We start from the raw sequence: 22,503 nt of genomic DNA on the forward strand, positions 1-22,503 counted from the left end.
GTACAGACCATTAAGTGGCGCCTACTATTGAGTTTATTGCAAGAAAATTTAGACTAGTACATCCATAGTCACTGGTGCACATCCATAAAGCTAGCATGCAGACAGCAAACAAAAACAGGTATGGCAGCACAACATCACACATGCAAACAATAAAACTAAGGATTAGGGATTATTCTGGATTACTGTGGTACTATACCTACTATTCAAGAAAATGGAAGCTCTTTGCGCATATTTGTGATCAACCGTGTGTCAGGTCCATCTACTATCGTCAAGGTGGCTTCTGTGGCTACTGCATATGGGTACCTAACACTAACAGAACTGCCTCTCCTGGTCCTAACCTAAACCTACAATGTTCAGGGCTTTGTAGGAACCAGCTACATATATACTCTGTTCAGAAGCCCTGGACAGATGGGAGTGCTCGAGGGGGCTACCCTCCAAACATACTGCAAGAAAATTTAGACTAGCACATCAGAAGTCGCAGGTACACATCCATAAAGCTAGCATGCAGGCAGCAAACAAAAAAACGTATTGGGATTAGTGGCCAGTGCGAAAACTGCAGGATTTTATGTTTTTGGTTTAAATATAGATATTGACATGGAAAATTCAAAATATCATCAAAAATTCTTTGAAAACATGTTAAACATAAAAACGTGATTTAATAGGTCGTTTTCTGCTGACACGTTCCCTTTATTACAATTCCAGAGATCATCACTCCCATTCTACTGCTTGTGTTTTGTCTGTGGACATTGCTTGGAGTAATATGTCATATGTCGCTGATATGGCATATGTTTCACTAGTGGGTATGTAAATGTTTGCAGAACTGGCGTGATAATGGGGGCAGTTGTTCATTGGTCTTGCTGTCCATAATCTCTCATCTCTCCAGTCTGAAATTGTGGTTTTCAAGGAATAATACATTGAATTCACCTATGCCAGGCATGGCCAACCTCCTGGTCTCCAGCTGTTGTAAAACTACAACTCCCACCATGCCCTGCTGGAGGCTGATAGCTGTAGACTGTCCAGGCATGATGGGAGTTGTAGTTTTGCAACAGCTGGAGAGCCTGAGGTTGGCCATCCCTGACCTATGCAGTAAATGGAGATAACATCCCATAAATCTGTTCCTCAACCAATCAGTATTAAACCCACTCCTGTTTGAGTTTCGCTTGTTGAGGCCTCGGGTGAAGGCCTCTCTGTCCTATGGTCAAGGATTTATCAACACGCCATGTGGAGTGGAGTTTCGCCTTTGGACATCAGGTGGGAGGCTGATCGCTGTAGTTGATCGTACGCTGCCAGTAAATGCAGGAATAATATCCCAGTATAATCCCATAGACACCGTAAAAAGTTTATCACCCAGTGGTTGAGTAACTGAGGCTTGGGGGCCTTTTGCTTCTTATACCGCATCAATCCTTGTACATCTACTCATTTTGAGACCATTTTACGGCACTTTTAGTTACTGATAAGAAAAATCCAGCACTGCATCTCGATAAAACGATTCTCTATATTAGTCTGTTCTTTACTGGGAGTGACCAATAAAGAATCGTTTTTATCGAGACGCGGTGCTGTATTTTTAATACCAGTATTGGACCTTTTCCGGAGCGGCTTCTCTGTGCACCGTCAAATTTCCCCGGGATTTGGACCTTGTAAAGTGGTTCAGTGGTGAGCCGTACGATTTTCCCTTATCTTTGTTCACCTTCGGTTACTGCCGCATTTGGAACGTAATGTTGCCACAGGGACAATTGCTAACACCAAAAGGAAACATCTGGGTGCTGGTGACACAGAGTGATCCGTTTTTTATCATGCAGTGTCCCAAATCACTATCTCCTACTAGGAGAAGTGAACGGTATGAAAGATGAGTTTACATGGCTGTTCCAAATCCAGCACTGTAAAGTGAGTAACGCAAGCCAGCGCTGATCGCCTCCGATAAGCAGTAATGAGATGAGCTAAAGTGTTCTGCGATTTCTTATTCACTTACACCTTGTTTTTTACTACTTGAAAATACCTTTAGGAAACGGCAGGAGCTTTGTTTTATGTCGCTCTGCAGTGTCCCTGCACTAAAGGCAGCCCGCGCTGCGCCACAGTGCGTTTCCTTACCTGCGGCTAGCTCCTGTGCAGTTCTGATGTGAGGAGACAAGCAGGATAGATACAGAAGGGATGATTCTTAGTCGTGCTGGCGTATTGGGGACTGCTGGAAACAGCTGGCCTGTCATTAGACACATGCTTTTATCAGGGCCTGGCATGGATAGGTAAAACGTACTTATGTAACGGAAGCTGATGCATCTGAGGGAACCGTAAAAAGAGAAAAAGCGATAAGTAATACTAATGTGTCATAAAGCCGAGATAAGCAGGCTCCTTCCTTCGTTTGCTGACTGAAGCTCTAGGTCTGGGACTTTCATCAGTATGCCCCACAAGCCCGTCTACTGGTGGCGCACTGGTTTTCACAGGAGACTGGTCAGTCACGTAGCACAGAGCAAGGAAGCAGTAGTCATTAGGGAAGCTGAAGGCTGGCCCTACGAATAAGTACAATGTGAATGTTATTCAGTCTGACAGGAAGGAGTTTAGGTGAGATCTTAAAGGGCTTCTCCCATCAGAAATACTGTTATGTAGCTGACTGATATCAGCGATGCGCCCATGTCAGCACTACATAACAGTGTGCTGTTTACATTTCTCCCTGCAGCCGTTCTGCTAAAATAAGCACTTTTATAATATGCTAATGAGCCTCTAGGGTCTATGTGGGCGTAGGTTCAGCAGCTAGAGGCTCCGTCTACTCACCCTTTATCCCGCCCAGGTCCTCTGTTCTGCCCGGCCCGCTCCTCTTGATTGATGTCCAAGTTCCGTGCATCGCTGACAAAATCACTTCTGTATTCGGCGCAGGCGCAGTGAGTGAATGATGTTCTCCTGGTGCCGGGTTTCTCACTGCGCCTGCGCCGACTATGTCACAGTGAGGATAGCCGTCACCAGGAGAGCGGCCTTCATTCACTGCGCCTGCGCCGAATACAGAAGTGAACGGCGCAGGCGCGGGATTTCGTCAGCGTTGCATGGAACTTGGACATCAATCAAGAGCAGCGGGGCGGGCAGAACGGAGGACCTGGGCGGGATAAAGGGTGAGTAGACGGAGCCTCTAGGTGCTGATTCTATGCCCACATAGCACCTAGAGGCTCATTAGCATATTATAAAAGTGCTTATTTTAGCAGAACGGCTGCAGGGAGAAATGTAAACAGCACACTGTTATGTACTGCTGACATTAGCACATCGCTATAGACAGTCAGCTACATAACAGTATTTCTGATGGTAGAAACCCTTTAACAAGCTCTGCCTCTGATGCCACCAGATGTAAGGCAGCTATCCTGTAAGTCAATGCTCAATCATTTTAAGCAGGCCTTGAGACATGACTTATAATAATGAAGTCAGCACCTCATCTGCAGACAGCTGTTTGGGTGAAAGGCCTAGGTCAGGGGAATGCAACCCGCTATCCTATAAGTCAATGCTCAACATCTTAAAAAGTCTTAACTACCTTACATCTGGTATCATTAGAGGCAGCGCTTATTAAAAGCTCATTTGCAAACACTCTTCCCAAAAGTCCAGGAGTGCTGCCTGGCCTATAAGACTCCTCACGTTGTTTAGGCACTGTCTATAAAGAGAGGCTGTATTCCCCAAATCCTGACCTAGGCCTTTCACCCAAACAGCTATCTGCTGATGCGATGCTGCCTTAAAGGGGTCGTCTCACTTTGGCAAATAGCATTTATTATATAGGAGAACTTAATACAAGGCACTTACTAATGTAATGTGATTGTCCATATTGCTTCCTTTGCTGGCTGGATTCATTTTTCCATCACATTATACACTGCTCGTTCTCATGGTTACGACCACCCTGCAATCCATCAGTGATAGCCGTGCTTGCACACTGTAGGAAAAAGCACCAGCCTCTCTGGTGGCCGGGACCATGGAAGTGCACATAGGCTGGCGCTTTTTCCTATAGTGTGCAAGCACGACCACTGCTGCTGGATTAGAGGGTGGTCATAACCATGGAAACGAGCAGTGTATAATGTGATGGGAAAATGAATCCAGCCAGCAAAGGAAGCAATTTGGATAACAATACATTAGTAAATGAATTGTATTAAAGGGCTTCTGTCAGCCCACTAAACCCTTTTTTTTTCCCCGGTTAATATTAATCCCTACACTGCAAGCTCCCTGTACATATGCTAAATATTCATTTTCGTTCAGTAGATATTGTTAAAAATCAAGTTTTATAATATGTAAATTACCTTGCTACCAGCAAGTAGGGCGGCTACTTGCTGGTAGCAGCCGCATCCTCCTCTCATCATGACGCCCCCTCCGCCGTTTGATTGACAGGGCCAGGGAACGGGTTCGTTCTCTGCTGGCCGTGTTCTAATTCAAAATATCGCGCCTGCGCCGTACCTTTCTTTAATCGGTGCAGGCGCACTGAGAGGCGGCCTCTCTCCCCGCTCCATCCTCAATGCGCCTGCGCCGGGTGTGGATGTGACGTCATCGGCGCAGGCGCACTGAGAGGCGGCCGCTCCATCCTCAATGCGCCTGCGCCGATGACGTCACATCTACACCCGGCGCAGGCGCATTGAGGATGGAGAGGCCGCCTCTCAGTGCGCCTGCACCGATTAAAGAAAGGTACGGCGCAGGCGCGATATTTTGAATTCGAACAGGGCCAGCAGAGAACGAACCCGTTCCCTGGCCCTGTCAATCAAACGGCGGAGGGGGCGTCATGATGAGAGGAGGACGCGGCTGCTACCAGCAAGTAGCCGCCCTACTTGCTGGTAGCAAGGTAATTTACATATTATAAAACTTGATTTTTAACAATATCTACTGAACGAAAATGAATATTTAGCATATGTACAGGGAGCTTGCAGTGTAGGGATTAATATTAACGGGGGGAAAAAAAAGGGTTTAGTGGGCTGACAGAAGCCCTTTAACTTCCTCTATATACAGTAATAAATGACATTTGCTAAAGTGAGATAACCCCTTTAATTATTATCCAAGTCATGTGTCAAGGCCTGCTTAAAGGGTTGAGCACTGACTTACAGGATAGCTGCCTTACATCTGGTGGCATCAGAGGCAGAGCTGGTTAGGAGCTCATTTGCACACCGTCTTCCCAAAATTCCAGAAGAGCGTCGCCTTTAAGACTCCATAAGGTGCTCTCCATAAGGAGATAGTGTATCCCCCCCCAAAAGGAAGGAATTTATAAATTATCTTTTAGCGTATATTAAAAATGTGAAAGCCCTTTTTTTTTTAAATGTTTCTGTGCCTAGATCTGATCTCTTGAAGTTGAAGGCTGATGGCTTGAGTCTGTACTACTGAGACACGCGCACGTCCGCAAGTATTTTGCGGTCCGCAAAACACGGACACCGGCCATGTGTGTTCCGCATTTTGGCTGCGGACAACAACAGGACATGTTCTATTTTTTTGCGGGGCCGTGGAACTGGAAGTGCGGGTGCGGACAGCACACTGTGTGCTATCTGCATTTTTTGCAGCCCCATTGAAAATGAAGTGGGTCCGCACCCGGATGCAGACCCATTTTGCGGACGTGTGAATGGACCCTAACTCTTACTTACATATACACAGTTTGATTTAAACTGTATGCTAGATGGGTAATCATTCATCCCCCATAATCTTTACATTATGTCAGTCGCACACCCACTGTTTACACGGGGAGATATTACTGCCAGCCAGCAAACATTTTTACGGTCAGATCAGTCGGCAAATGAACATTTTCACGTTTGTTATTGGTGGGGTGTTTACACAGACAAATGTTCATTGCCAACCATTGGCCCGTGTAATAGGCTGCTTGGTGCGGATTCAGATCACCCACCACATCAAGGTTCCACATACACCACCTAGACACACATATTTGCCATGCAGTTTTTAGCCGCATTCAGAAAACGGCATATTTTTATTTATTTTTTAAATCCCATCTGGCTGATGCACGGGAGACCTGGTACATGTGAAATATCAGTTTCCCAACCAGGGCGTCTCCGAGTCCAGCCAGAGGTTTTGCACTGACTCCATTGCCTCTAACCTTTATTAATTGCAGCATTTGACTACTTTTTCCAAGTCTCCACTAATAGGGTACACAGGCACTTTAATCTTTGCTTAGGTAGGTACTGCAAAACTCAGCATGTGCAAATCCCATGCCCAGGTTGATGCAACCTTCGGTGCACAGCTGCCACGGTCACATGTCGACATTACGTCACCGCCATGTAAAAAGAGCCCAGCAAGGAGTACTGCAAAAGCGGTGCAGGATCTGCCAGGTAAGTACTTTATTGCCGGCTGATCCAAAGGGTTGTCTGGTTTTCTCCACTACCCAGACAACCCCTTTAAGTATCTAGTGAATACAATTCTGTCCAATAAACCTGGGAAAGTGTTCTGTGTAGCGTGGCAGGCGGTGGGCAGGGTGGGTGGTGCTCCAAGCAGAGTACTTTTGATGAGCTCAGGCCGACAGTTTGCCTACCGCACAGCTCATCAGCTGTGTGTTAGACCACAGACTGACATGTCCCAGTTTGCACGCTCTCAGACAGCAGTTGGGGACAAATATTTGCAGTATGCTGCGAGGCAATAGTCTGATTTCCAATATTGCATTCTTCTCAGCATTTCAAATTGCAGGTCTGCCTGACAAGGCAACTGGTAGAGCACCAGCTGTTGCCGTACTGCGGCTGTCTGCTGAAGGCTAGGGCTGGCGGGGTAGCGGGCGGTAGCTAGCATTCCAGTTGCCCCCCTGGGTTGTTACTCACTTTTCTCAGACTCTTCAATGGAAAATTGGTCTATTTATGGAGATGTAAAGAGGCTAGTGAATCTGTCATATTGGCATATATTATGGCTGGCATGTCGCTTCTCAGTTTTCACAGAACCAGCTTGTATGTTTAATTGGTTTTCAAAAAACAAACAAACACACAAATGATGCAACGTTGGGCATTACCCTGTAAAACACGTACGACCTTATGGGGTTTGCTAGGAGCATTGCACCCCTGTAGACATACAAATGCTACATCACTGTGCAAACCAAATAAAGTACAATAATGCCATAGTAATAGAAAATATTCTGGTGCTAATGCTACGCTTATTTTGTAAAATTGAGATTCTTGGCAAATACATTTTGTACAAAATTATTTGGGTCTGTCTGCCAAACGTCAAGATGATCTCTGTAAGACGGGAACCTAAAACTAAATGCTACCTGTTATGTGCCATAACGGCCACCATAAAATTCAGGGAGTGCAGGTTCCACATGCATGCTGGGTCCACTCTGCTTTTTATAATTTTTGTACCAAAATGACCTCCATTAGGTGCCGCACCTGAGGGGTTAACTGCCGCGGATTGCAGCGCCCGGTCATAAAGGCCTGGTGCTGGCTATGTGATTCTGCCACCGGCACCCGCCTCTTGTATTTGTATTAATGGGTTACCATTGGTGGCGCAGTGGCCACAGTCCCTCCTCTCCTCCTCCCGTCTCTCTTCTTATTGGCAGCAGCGTCACAGGGGGAGGGAGAGAGTGACTCCTTCTCCCCTGTTCTGCTGAGGAGAACATGGAGCACGCTGAGAGCAGCGCGCCATGTTCTCTGATACTAGGCTGTGCAGTAGTGCTACTGCACAGCCTAGTGTCGGTGAATGTCAAATTCCAGTATCGAATAGATACCGTTACAAAAGTATCGATTGGGAATCGATAATTCGATACCTGGTGCAACCCTAATTGGCTGTATGTTTGGATTTCTGGTAAATTTAAACTATTAACACAGCATTCATTTTTTCCACACCTATCTGAAACTTTGGCACAGCACTGTATATAATAATGAAGCTGCGGCCAGACGTCCATCCAGAACCTCCATGGATTCCGGTACAGATGAACAGATAAAGGGGGGAAAAAGTGGACTGTGCCCAGCACTGACGAAGTGGGAGGTCAAGGCACGTACTCTTCTGTACTCTTCTACAAGGCATCGCGTTTTGGGACCCAACTGGTCCCTTCCTCAGGCAATGCCATAATGTGTAATTGCCTGAGGAATTTACAGGCTTTTCACTTTATGTACAGGAGAGAATTGTGCCTGGAAATTTGCTACCAATGCAGATTTTGCTTGTAAACCCACCTACACATTCATGGAAACAGTAGCGCATTCATCCTACTAGTGTCTTAGGATGTTCAGTATGGCTTACAGATGGCTGAGGCCTGCTGTGAGGCTCTCAACAAGTTCCACAATACTCTGACGTTGACCCCATAGAGCTTCTAAAGACATTTAGAACGGCTCAGAGGAGACCCTGGTGACACACAGAGGTTCTTATATTTATTTTTTGAGAACATCATCTTTCCCTGTAATAAGATAGTATATGATAATTATATTATAATACTAGCAGAAGGACTCGGCTTCGCACATGTATATTTCATTTAATGTTTTTGTGTGTCGTTAAAAGATATTGACAGTATCCACTATAACAGTGACATCTACAGTACCCCCCCCCCCTTAACAGTGACCTCCACAGTGCCCTCCCCTTTAACATTGACCTCCACAGCGGCCTGCCCCTTTATCAGCGACCTCTACAGTACCCCATCTCCTTAACAGTGATTTACACAATAAAACGCCCTCTGAACAGTGACCTCCACAGAACTCCGTTCCCTTAAAATGTGACCTCCATAATACAGCGCCCCCTTAACAGTGACCTCCACAGCATTCTCTCCCCTTAACAGTGACCTCCATAGCGGCCGCCTTTTTATTAGTGACCTCCACAGTACCCCCTCTCCTTAAAGGGATTCTGTCACCTGGATATTAGTGACAGAGCTTTTAACATAATCACATCAGTCTGCTCATTTTGTATTAAAATATACTAGAATTACTACCCTAAGTGTTGTCTTTTGTCTAGAAAATCACTTTTATTAATATGGTAATTACCTGAGTAAGGAGCCCAAGGGGCTGTCCCTCCGGCCGTTGGAGCCCAGACGCGCCCCTTTTCCTGGAGCCCAGCATCGCCCCACTGCTAATTTATTCAGTCCTCATTGCCGGCTGGCGCATGTGCAATGCGTCCTGTGAGGCCGATTCCAGATGCTGACTGCGTCACAGTCGCAGCATGTCACATGTCGCAGTGCAACACCATAGACATCAATGCCGCACGACACATGTAGCAGTGTAATTGTGCCCTATGCGTCGTGCGACTTATTGTCGTCGTATAGCCCTAGCCTAAAGCTGACCTGTAGCAGTGAAGAAAAATGGCTGAGTTGTTATGGAAACCTGGAGTAAAACTGTGTGTATGTGGAGACTAAAGGCCTGCAAGCTTCTATTGGCTGATGAGGCTCATGTGACCGTGTGTATGGCAGTTGGGATTTGAAGAGAAAGACTTGCAGGCTTGTATTGGCTAATGCAGGTCATTTTTTGGGAATATCTCAGGAACGGTATGTCCTAGAGAGCGGAGACCCCAACAAGATTTCTTTCCAGGTAGCAAGGGATGTGTATACCAAGTTTCGTTGAAATTGATGGTTGCGTTTTTGAGTGATGGCGGGATATACATACACACATATATATATATATATATATATATATGTCCTTCTTTATATACTGTATATAGATGATATATATTAAACACAACTGTTGTCCAGGTTGTAACAAAGATACGGCGAAATTCTAGAGATCCGAGAAGGAGGCCATCAGGGGATACTCCATGTTCTGTTCTGCACGGAAACCTTATGTCTAGCTATTGACAGCGCTTTGGTAATAAATAATTGGTTGTCTGTAACACATGACCACTGGACTGTAAATGGTGTTATGTGTAGTGTAGGAGGAAGGTCATTTTTTGAGGGCCAAAATTTGGCAGTATGGTGTCAGCAGTAAAAGTCCTCATAAGGGTCATCACAATGAACTTTTTTTTAAAGGGCATCTGTCAGTCATCCATATTGCTTGGTCGGGCCGACCCTGCTGTTTTTACATTTAGTACAAATAAGTGCTTTTAAAAATATGCAAAAAATGCACTGAGAGCAGACTCTAAAAACTCTGTGCACCCGTAGCTCCTCCGGTCTGCTTGCCTAGACACCCCCTCCACCTGGATGCCTTGCCCTGTCAAGTGGAGGGGGAGTGTCCAGAGGAGCGAAGGTGCACAGAGTTGCTAGAACCCACCCTCGGTGCACGTAAACTCTAATTTGCATATTTTAAAAACACTGATTTTTTCCTAAACGCAGTAGGCGCGTTTTTAATCGGCGAGTCGACATACTGGTCCAGTCTCGACACACACACCAAGAAATACCCGTTCAGACCATTTCTTGCCAGTTCCTGTGAATCGAGACTGGACCAGGAAGCAGAGACCAGCGGGGACCCAGTACGTGTAGGAAGGGCAGCGGCAGGGAATCAGTAATGTGAGTAATGCTTCTTTTATTTTTAAAACCATTCTGCCCCTTTAAAAAAAAAAAATAATTGAAAATCCCACCAAAACAACCCATTTCTAATATAAAAATAGGGAAATCTCATCAGCTGGTGCTCCCAGCTTGAAGTGATGTGTAAATGCTGGGGTGGAGGAAGCAAGCAAACATATACTTTGCTGCAGATTGCACAGTCACCGCTGTGTCATTTTTAATCCTTTTGTCTGTGCCCTGAAATCATAGAAATCTGCAGCAGATTTCTTTCCTCTGACATCTTACCTCCTGCAGTTGTATTGTAAGAGAAAGTGCCCACTGTGTGCTCTGAGATTGAACGGGAAGAAGCTGTTTACGTCTTTACTAATGTTTTTAAGGAGCTTTTGTAATCCTGCAGAGCAAACAAAAAGGGTTTGTCATGTTAACATGGGATTAATGGAAATGGCTGTAAAGAGGACCTGTCACCACCTGCCTATTTTTACCAACACTGTGTCGTGCCATTCCTCTGTTATTCCTGCTTGAAGTTTATGAATGAATTGCTAGCAGTCTGCAGTAAGGGCCCAACTGGGTTGTTACCAGTTAGGGGGGGTTCTGCTCAGTTAGGCACTATCCAATCAGTGCTGCCATTGTCAGACTGTGCAGGAACACCCCCCCCCCCCCCCCTAACTGCCCTTATTGCAGACTGCTGGCAATTAAATCAAAAACTTTAGTAGGAATGGCACAATATCATAAGAATAGATCCTCCAGAATTGTTATTACACGGGTTATGCAAGCAGTGGCGATGACCTATCATTGGGCCTGCCCCTTGGTGCACCAAAGATGTCATTTACACATTATTGAAAAGTTTTGTTTCTTAGGGACAGCACAGCAGAGAAAAATAAAGGAGCTGTCATTTTACACAGCAGGAGCTCAACCCTAACAGGCATAATTAAACTGGTTTGATGAGAATGCTCCTGCTCACAGGTGATCTTTAACCCCTTACTGCATAGTCATGTACATGTACATGATCAGCATTCATGGGATGTATGGTCCACGCTCACGTGCTGAGCTCAGTCCATACTTGGCGGGTGCCGGCTGTATAATACAGCAGGCACCCGCCGGTAGTGACAGGGATCGGCGATGGTGCCTATCCCAGTCATTTAACGTCTCTGATGGCACTGTTAATAGCAGCTATAGCATCTGTGGGGTTAGACAAAGGGAAGGGGCTCCCTCTGATTGGAACCCAACAGTGAAATTGCAGGTCTCTGATCAATTGGCATGATAGCCCTGGTCATGCTGAAGGTTCCCAGGCTTGTCATGGCTAACTGCCTGAGAAGCCACTTTCAGAATCCCATAAACTGCTTGTTTGTGTGTATATGAAAAATTTAAAAAGTTGTAGCTTTTGGAAGATAGAAAGAAAAAAAAAGAAAAAATGCAAAAATAAACATTGGTCTGGTCCTTAAGAGGTTAATAGTTTTGATTCTGTTTCCCTCTTTAAAGTGAATGAGTACCCCAGTATAAGGGCTATCTGCAAATGGTTTATACTGTTATGTAGTCTTATGTACACCCAGCATGACCTAGTATGATTGGCAGGGACAGAATAAACCACCCCTGTTCCTCCCCTCTTGGTAGGAATGGGCTGATCCTACTTCCTGATTAGGGGGAGTGTAGTCCAGCTCTAGTGTGTGGGGAGAGAAGAAGCAAGTTCATGTGCTCCTTCTCTTTAGGCCTCAGGATCCAGAAATTAACTGATCTCTATGAAAGTTACTGCATCTGCTACAGCAAAAAAGAGAGAAAGGAAGAAGAACCTAGAATCTGCATGGCCAAGCAACGTAACCTGTGACTACAGGACTTTGCTGCTTGTGAGGGATTACAGTTAAGACACCTGTTACACTTAATCACGTCCAGACGCGCCTCTAAAGACTACCGCTATAATTGCCAGATTACAATCGCTAGCCAGAGAGTCTAGCAAGATGGCATACTAAGAGTGCCATTATTTGCAAATGTGTCAACCTTCAAAACCGGGGAGAGGATTTGCACAGATTGTTGGTAAATCTGCTACAACTCCTATTTTGCACTCAAGTAAAAAAAGAGACGTTTATTTTTGTACCTCTGGCCGGGTTTTCTGACTCCTACCACACCATACACTGGCCATTACACTACTACACCACCTGGCAGGCACCTATACAACCACCAACATCAAAAACACCCCAAACTACCCACAACTACAGTGCCCTGAGGGAAGAAAAGGTGCACCCTCCTCTCACTGCACTCTTCTGAGGGAAAGCACACATATTACAGTCAGAGCCACTACCACTCACATCCTCCGCTCCAGCTCCTCACAGGCTGTCTGCAAATCCTTTGGGTATTCAGAAGTATAACTCCCACTGAAAGCCCAGCAGAGAGCTAAAAAGTGGTGGAGAGAACGTGCCCTAAGACCTAGTTCTACCACAGCATGAGAAGAGGTCCACAGGTATATGCCAAAAAACACACACTCCTAGGACTATCACATGACGGCTATGTAACAGTCACGTGACCCGGACATCCATAGGAACAAGCCTGTGATTAGTCATTTGGCGTCAGAAATCTTCTAACACCTTATTAATGGGAAAATCAGGCTACAAGGCCTGGAGAGCAGTGTAGGTGACACATCTTCTTACGTCTTCACACTTACCAATTTAGAAAGGGAAGGTGCAAATTGAAGTTTAATAGAATTTGTAGTGATTTATCAGTGTTCTCTGGATTCATCTCACACATTGTGGGTTAATTCTTTTATTAGACAGGAATTGTAAGGACACGGTTCGGAGGAGATTGCAGAATAAAATGCATTTTCGTGCATATGGTAGACATTGCAGTGAGTCCACACTGACCCAGATATCCATCCCAACCATTTAGGTATTTACAGGACCGATCTTGTGCGGGGGGCCATAGGTACAGAAACCACCAAGAGAGCTGTGCCTCTCTATTTCTGTAACTCCCAAGGAAGTCAATTGGAGCTATGAAAATAGCATAGAAAATCCGCCTGTCTGTCTTCCGTAACACTGGCCACTACATAAGGCTACATGCACACGACCGTTGTGTGTTTTGCGGTCCGCAAATTGCGGATCCACAACACACGGTTGGCGTCTGTGTGTGTTCCGCAATTTGCAAAACGCCACGGAGAGCCATCGATATAACTGCCTGTTATTGTCCGCAAAACGGACAAGAACAGGACAGGTTATATTTTTTTTTGTGGGGCCACGGAACGGAGCAACGGATGCAGACAGCACACGGAGTGCTGTCCGCATCTTTTGTGGCCCCATTGAAGCGAATGGGTCCGCATCCGAGCCACAAAAACTGCGGCTCGGATGCGGACCAAAACAACGGCCGTGTGCATGAGGCCTAAGACCGTGGTTCCAATCTCAGTTACGAGTGACTGGTGAGACGGGAATACCTCCCCAAGTTATTAAACATTCAGTTTAGTTGTTTCTTAGTTACATTTGTATTAGGAAAGAAGGGCTGTCAGGTTAGGGAGGACCTGTTGCCTCTCCTGACACGTCTGTTTTAGTAACTGCTGGCATTCCTCATGTAATAACTCTGGAGCATGTTTTCGTATAACTCTATGTTGTTCTGTCCCCTTTTATTCCTACTAGAAGTTTATGGTGGAATTGCCAGTAGTCTGCAATAAAGGTCCAACTGGGTGTTACCATTTTGGAGTGTGTGCCTGTACAATCCGACACTGTCCAATCAGTGCTGTCATTGTTAGACTGTGCAGGCAAACACCCCCAACTGGTAACACCCGGCTGGATACTTGTAACGGGCTGTGGATGTGGACCCACTGTGCTAATTAACCAGTTTGACTTTGGGCTAAACCTAAGGGCATTGTCCTGGTGGTTCCCTGGTATTCACCTTTTAACACCTGTACAGGGATGTGGACTTCACTGCAGGGAACCAACCAGGCAGCTACCTCTTGGAATAGTTCTGTTGTAGTTGACAGCTGACCCATGGGGGTCAGACACTACTGCGAAGCACCAATGAGTCTAAACACAGTCCAAGGTTAGGGTCAGACTGAGTACGTGCATATTCCAGATAGCATTTCCCAGGTCAGGGCAGACTGAGTACCTGCATAGTCCACGTAGCAGTTACAAGGTTGGGGCAGGGAGCAGAATCAGTAAACAGACTGGGTATGGTACATGGGTAGTAAGACAAGAGATTATACCAGGGGTCAGCAACCTTCGGCACTCCAGCTGTTGTGAAACTACAATTCCCAGCATGCAAGTATGTATGCTGGGAGTTGTAGTCCCTCCTCCCCTGGTTAAAAAGGAGGGCTGATCAATGCCTAAATCAGCAGCTGGACAGGGCGCAAGGGGGAAGCATTAACTCTTGCAGTGCTGCATGGTAGTTCACCGAGTGCTGGTTCCAAAACACACAGGGAGGGGAGAGGCGCCCCAGCCTGCTCGGGACAGTAGGCAGTGGCAGGCATGGACCACCGACATGACGACAATATTTATTTGAATGCTGACATTCATTCATGCATTTCTAGTAGGAATATGAGAGGATTGGCACAACATAGAGCCATGAGAACAGTTGCTCTAGAATTGCTATTGCACGTTAAATAATTAATGCGTAAGTATACATCCCCTTCAAGCTCGTCATTGAAACATTGGGGAAGATTTATCAAAACTGGTGTAAACTGTAAACCTTCCCATACATGTGAGATTAGGTGTTAGCGGACCGCTGCCGTACCGCAGATCTCCCAACGTCACCGTCAGCCCAGGGCGCATGGTTAAGAGAGAGGGGATAAGCCTGACAGTCGCTAACCTGACCTTGTTACAGAGGGTTGGCTTGCTGAAATTCAACATGCCCAGTATTCTCCTATCGCATCGTCACCTTTGGTGAATTGGAAGGCCTTTATACATATCAGATGGTTGACCAATCCCACCGGAACTGGAGAATTTGGACTATTGTTATCTAGTGTGTAAGTGGATGGTGAAAAAAGATATTGCTAGTAGATGATTTTAAAACCTTGTAAGGCTCCTTATTTGGTTTGTGAACGGCCCTGTTCATTTTACCTGTTTATTTGACATGGCAAATAATTGCCTTTTGTTTTTCTAATGCTTTTGTTTTCTCTCTGGCAGGCATTGAAGATATAGTAGCAATAATGATCCCGGAGCCTAAAGGGAAGGAAATCGCAAGCTTAATAGAGAAGAACTTTAATGTCACGATTTACATTACAATTGGGACGCGGAACTTACAGAAATTTGTCAGCCGCACATCAGTGGTGTTTGTTTCCATCTCCTTCATTGTCCTGATGATCATCTCTCTTGCCTGGCTAGTATTCTACTACATCCAAAGGTTCAGATACGCCAATGCCAGAGACAGAAATCAGGTGAGTAACATTTTCTTAGGGTATCCTACTCATGGTGACCTGTGCAGGTACATCTTATGTAGTGGTATCAAGAGATTGACCCATTTTCAAAACAGGGTCAGGGGAATAGCTCGGGTGACTGCTGGGACATGTGCCAGGGGGGTCTCCAGGCCACGTTGCATTGCCAGTTCTGGGTCCTGTTTTCCAGGTAAATATGAACTTTGCTACAAGTTGGAACAGGTTGTCCTCTTTGGACAACTCCTTTCTGTTAGATGGGTTAACTTGGTGAATGTTATTGGCTAGTCAAGCGGACATTTATGCAGTGGCATCCATGTAAGACATTTTGCTAAAATTTATGTAGTAAGGGGGTTGTGCAGCAAAAAGGTTAGAGGGGTGTTAAATAACAGATTGAGAAGTTCTCACCTTACCGATCTCCTGCCTATTACCTGCCAAAACTCCCCGGATCCCCCCCCCCCACCTATCTCTCCGTCCTCATCTCCAAAGATGTCATTTAAAAAAGAACACGTGACCACTGCAGCCAGTCACTGAGGTCATTACTGCAGCCAGTGATTGACAAGTCTCTGATGAAACACCATCATTGGAGGCAAGAGCAGTGGACCCGGGAAATGGCAGTAAGGCAAGTATTACTCAGTTTATTTTATACTTTTCTAATTTCTAAGCTTTAGGTGTCACCACCAGACATCTGAGAAGCTCTGACAGACGTCCTTCAGAACCTCCTCCTTGAGGTTCCTTTTGTTTTGCTTTCATTTTCTCATCTCATTAGCCTCTCTCAGCTGTCATGTAGTTGCACTGATTGCATCCCTTTAAATCCCTCCCCATACTGCATCACTTTGCGGTTTATATAACTTCCTGGAGTGTGTGCATGCTGATGCTACTACTGAGTCTTCAGTTTTGTTCGTTCATTTGTGTTTTCCTGTTTGCTGGATCCCAGGTGACACTGACTCCCTCCGTATCAAGTGTAGGGAGCCGGTGGTCGTGTCCCCTCACTATTATAGGGTGTTCAGGTGTTATACAGTCGAGGTACGAGGATATGCGATCATCTACCATTGGGATTTTTGCATAGGCTGAGCAGTTAGGGAGAGAGCCAGGTCTGATTCAGGGCTCTCCCTTTTGTTCCTTAGTTTTGGATCCAGTCAGTCGGATCTTCATTTTGTGTCTTCTAGTTTTCTGTACACCTTCCGTGACATTAGGTCACACATTTCAAGAGACTTGACTACCTATTTAAAGGGTTATTACAGGATTTCTTCCCCCCCCCCCCCCCCCTTTGAAGGAAAGCATACCTGTTCCCCGCTGCTTAGTCATGGCTCCCTGGGTACCCTTCTGTCTTCAATGCTCTTGGATCCCACATATAAACTTCTGGCATGGACTTTTCACAGTGGTGATATGCCCACCCAAACAGTGGGGAGCAAGTACATATGCTTCCCTTCACAGGTCTGGCAAGGAGGAAGGTGGAAATCGTGGAATAATACTGGAGCTCAGTGATGCGCATGGTGTCTGGAGTACTCATATGCATGAGATGCATTCTCCCCTACTACTGATGGGCAGTTTTCTCCCTATACACAGTATGTCAATCATCCTTGGGAGGGCTAAGGAAGCCTTAGCTCATGAATGCTCGGACTCCAGCTCTCTCTGGAGCTTTTCGCTAGTGATTTTAAAAGATTTTTTTCGAGACTTTTATACTGATGAACTGTCCTTTGGATAGGTCATCAGTATCTGTTCAGTGGAGGTCCAACACCGGGGAACCCCACTGATCAGCTGTTTGAGAATGCACAGACGCTCTCACGGCTTAGTCCAGGCCACGTGACTTCCCTTTCATCGGTCACATGGCCTAGCCGCAGCTCAGCCCCATTGAAGCGCAGCCGATATACAATGTACAGCGCTGTGCTTGGTGAGAAGGTCATGGCCCCAGTTATGGGATCCCCACTGATCAGATACTGATGACCTATTCAGAGAATTGCAATAAACAAATGTAGGAGCAGCACCATCACGGTCCTTATTGATGTATTCTTATACAGGGAGTGCAGAATTATTAGGCAAATGAGTATTTTGACCACATCATCCTCTTTATGCATGTTGTCTTACTCCAAGCTGTATAGGCTCGAAAGCCTACTACCAATTAAGCATATTAGGTGATGTGCATCTCTGTAATGAGAAGGGGTGTGGTCTAATGACATCAACACCCTATATCAGGTGTGCATAATTATTAGGCAACTTCCTTTCCTTTGGCAAAATGGGTCAAAAGAAGGACTTGACAGGCTCAGAAAAGTCAAAAATAGTGAGATATCTTGCAGAGGGATGCAGCACTCTTAAAATTGCAAAGCTTCTGAAGCGTGATCATCGAACAATCAAGCGTTTCATTCAAAATAGTCAACAGGGTCGCAAGAAGCGTGTGGAAAAACCAAGGCGCAAAATAACTGCCCATGAACTGAGAAAAGTCAAGCGTGCAGCTGCCAAGATGCCACTTGCCACCAGTTTGGCCATATTTCAGAGCTGCAACATCACTGGAGTGCCCAAAAGCACAAGGTGTGCAATACTCAGAGACATGGCCAAGGTAAGAAAGGCTGAAAGACGACCACCACTGAACAAGACACACAAGCTGAAACGTCAAGACTGGGCCAAGAAATATCTCAAGACTGATTTTTCTAAGGTTTTATGGACTGATGAAATGAGAGTCTTGATGGGTCAGATGGATGGGCCCGTGGCTGGATTGGTAAAGGGCAGAGAGCTCCAGTCCGACTCAGACGCCAGCAAGGTGGAGGTGGAGTACTGGTTTGGGCTGGTATCATCAAAGATGAGCTTGTGGGGCCTTTTCGGGTTGAGGATGGAGTCAAGCTCAACTCCCAGTCCTACTGCCAGTTTCTGGAAGACACCTTCTTCAAGCAGTGGTACAGGAAGAAGTCTGCATCCTTCAAGAAAAACATGATTTTCATGCAGGACAATGCTCCATCACACGCGTCCAAGTACTCCACAGCGTGGCTAGCAAGAAAGGGTATAAAAGAAGAAAATCTAATGACATGGCCTCCTTGTTCACCTGATCTGAACCCCATTGAGAACCTGTGGTCCATCATCAAATGTGAGATTTACAAGGAGGGAAAACAGTACACCTCTCTGAACAGTGTCTGGGAGGCTGTGGTTGCTGCTGCACGCAATGTTGATGGTGAACAGATCAAAACACTGACAGAATCCATGGATGGCAGGCTTTTGAGTGTCCTTGCAAAGAAAGGTGGCTATATTGGTCACTGATTTGTTTTTGTTTTGTTTTTGAATGTCAGAAATGTATATTTGTGAATGTTGAGATGTTATATTGGTTTCACTGCTAAAAATAAATAATTGAAATGGGTATATATTTGTTTTTTGTTAAGTTGCCTAATAATTATGCACAGTAATAGTCACCTGCACACACAGATATCCCCCTAAAATAGCTAAAACTAAAAACAAACTAAAAACTACTTCCAAAAATATTCAGCTTTGATATTAATGAGTTTTTTGGGTTCATTGAGAACATGGTTGTTGTTCAATAATAAAATTAATCCTCAGAAATACAACTTGCCTAATAATTCTGCACTCCCTGTAGATGCAACAGCCTCACCAATGGCCCTGGATCCAACGGCCGGAACATATAGATGAGTGCAAACGGTATCAGCAGCATCTCACATCATCGACTTTTATTAGGACTTCAAAGCAACAATACACACAGCAGCAACGTTTCGGCTAATATACAGCCTTTGTCAAGCCTGTTCACATTGTATTACATCCACATATTTATGGTAAAAACAAGTGCGCCCCCCCCATCCAAATTATCCAATTACAGGTACTGGTATAATCCGACCAATGAATATACACCTTTTTTCCAGCCCCTCTTTAGCCTAATATGCATCCATGTCTCACCTGAATGCCCGCCAATCACATACCAGCCAAACCGATCGTCACGTGACGTCCGACTTCGCTGAGCAATATGTGTAGAACATAACATCAATTAAACCGTTCGGCGTCCCTCACTACTGTGTGCGCATGTACGCACAGCTGTCCAATCAACTACGTCATAGTCTGTTACCTCCGATGCGTCCGTGGGTCCACCTCCCAGCATCATATCGCTCCGTCCTCTGCTGTCGACGTCATCGGGCCGCGACAGGCGCTCCCGGCTACATCATCACAGCGACAACGCGCAACCATCTGACCTCACAGAGGGCGCCATCAGAGGCATCCAGGTGTCTACAAATGCCACATAAACTCCAATCAGCCACCTATGTATATATACCCCAAAGTTGTAGCGATCCACACTATATAATATAGATTGAGGGACATAAACGCCAAACTACCAAAATAATTATTCCACATAATCCAGCAATGTCAGACCCATGAGTGCGATCAGGGCACGACATTTATGTCCCAATATCAAGAGGCACTATATATATTCATTTATATATAACCTAACATATGCCTTAATTCTGTACCGCCAAAAGGACGTGCGAGCATAATCCTCTGCTCCGCCGTCCCAGCAAGACAGAATTACCATACACCCCCCCATCAGATAATCATGGATGGGGGAAAAAAGGCCACTGTATGTAAAAACAATATACAAAATTGTACCCCCACAAAGACATTGCACAACAGCATCTCAATCAATGGTGGAAACCTTGAACTCCGTGTTTAATCCATAGGGTTGAAGTGACTTCAAAATATGTATCCATTTGAGTTATTTTTTCCTCAGAATCTTATTTTTGTTACCCTCCCCCTTCTAAGATATCCTACACTATCTATTGTCCACACTCAATAAAGTGCTTTTCAGAGAATTTTTCATCAGTATAAGGGTCCATTCACACGTCCGTGTGTGTTTTGTGGATCCGCAAAACACTGACATCGGCGATGTGCGGTCCGCATTTTGCGGACCGCACATCGCCCTTATTCTCATAGAAAATGCCTTTTCTTGCCCGCAATTTTTTTCGGAATCGGAACTGCGGACCAGGATGTGCGGACACGCAATTCCGGATCCGGGCAGCACATCGTGCTGCCACATAGAAATGAATGGGTCCGCAATTCCATTCCGCAAAATGCGGAACGAAATTGCGGAAGTGTGAATGGACCCTAAAAGTCTCAGAAGACCCCTTTAAGAAAGCTACAGCACAGAAATAGCAGGTGACCGTTTATGCTGCCCTCAGATAGGGCATTATAAAGCTGGTGACCGATTCCCTTTTAGAGGACGTATTCATCATTGGAGTCCATTCTTATGTAGCATGCTCTGCTATACCCTTCTTTCCATGGACAGCTGTAAAGTTAAACTTTCAACCAGATGTGGATTCTGCCATAAAATCTCCCCCCCCCAGGTATCACGTTGAAAACATTGCGGCCAGCGTCATTAAACAGTGGGAAGAAAACATTTTTCCTGTACCTTTAAAACTGAAATAGTTGTAGTAATGTCTGTAGGAGGTTAGGCACAAGGGCCCTGTGTTCTGTTGACGTGGAGGTACAAGGCTCGGTCTATGAGGGGCTGTTTTTAATCGCACACAGCTTTGAGGCTTCGTAAATTTAGTACCGTATGTTCGGCAGCGAAACCTCAATCTTAACACATTGACTCTTTCACTGAGGAAGAAAATATTTGTGCTGTTTGGAAGGAGGAGATGTTTATGGAGTGCCAACAGGAATTAATATTCGGACATCAGGAAAAAAAATATTTTGCAAATATATCAGAAAATATGGCTATGAAAATCTTATATTAAATAATTATTTTTGTTAAGGTGTTTCCCTAAAAATGGGGTGTGACCAAGAAAATATTGAGACGTATGTCACGTCCTATTTCCTGCTACACAAGCCAACCTGTCATGTCTCTTTCTTCTTTAGTTCAATTGCTACAATTTTAGGAAATGTTTGATCCCAGGTAATATGTTTCTAAATCCCAGCGCTCTTGATACTGTGGAGCTGCATCTTCACAGTCGTCAGAAACTTTGGTGACATCAGAACTGGGATTTCTCGGTGTCTCTGGTCATGAAAATGATGCAGTCAACACAGAACAATTGGAAATGAGAGGAAGTGTAAAGGGGACCTGTCACCATGAAGATGCAACGTAAGCTTCAGGCAGCATGTTATAGAGCAGGAGGAGCTGAGCAGATAAAGATTCAGTAGAACTTGGATTTCATTCATTTAAATTCCCAGGCTTTGGTGCTATCAGTGATGACAGTCTTCCATATATGACTCTGTATACAGAGAGAGCTGCCAATCACTGATAGGACCGTCTCCGTGAATCAAAATCTCAGAAAGTTTTACTGACTCTTTTCCCATAAAACGAGTTAATAGAAGGGGTCCCCTATTTAGAGTCATCATGTCTTAGCCGGAGTGGAGAAGGCTAAGAAAGAGCATCTCTCAATCTAGAGGACCTGTCGGGTCCTGTGTAATGCTTTAACCCATTCGCTACCAGCGCCATAGCTGTACGGTGCTGCGAATTAGGAACAAAATACCAGTGCAGTACTGCTATGGCGCGGTGTTCACCCGGTCCCTGAGCAAAAATCGCTCGGTGACCGGGTTACGATGGCTGCTCAGGACAGCAGGCAGCCATCTTCTCTAGGGGTACAAGGATGTTTTTCCGCCCTCCTGCAACATTGATTTCTGCAGACCGGCCAATCGCAGCTCGGGATGATTTTTCATTCATCCAGGAAGCTGCAGGGGGGTGGAATAGGGTTTGTACAGGGGTGACTGGTGCTGAACTTGTCAGCACCTGTCCCCCTGGGTCAGTGTTTGGTGTCCCCTGCCAGCGACGCTATTGGCTGGAACAATGCACAGGAAAGGGCTGACTGCATGCAGACAGGTTCTGTGCCTCTCT

The 22,503-nt window shown here is 45.4% G+C and overlaps 1 protein-coding gene across 1 annotated transcript in view; it reads left to right on the forward strand.

Moving 5' to 3' along the window:
* The window catches only part of RNF150 (ring finger protein 150), a 166,405-nt gene that overhangs the window by 63,888 nt on the left and 80,014 nt on the right, over positions 1–22,503 (forward strand). The window contains exon 2 of the mRNA XM_044300698.1: positions 15,439–15,689. Coding sequence (XP_044156633.1) covers positions 15,439–15,689 — 251 coding nt within the window. The remainder of the gene's footprint in view (positions 1–15,438; positions 15,690–22,503) is intronic.

Source organism: Bufo gargarizans, chromosome 1 (genome assembly GCF_014858855.1).
Source record: "Bufo gargarizans isolate SCDJY-AF-19 chromosome 1, ASM1485885v1, whole genome shotgun sequence".
In the NCBI taxonomy this organism is placed as follows: Eukaryota; Metazoa; Chordata; class Amphibia; order Anura; family Bufonidae; genus Bufo; species Bufo gargarizans.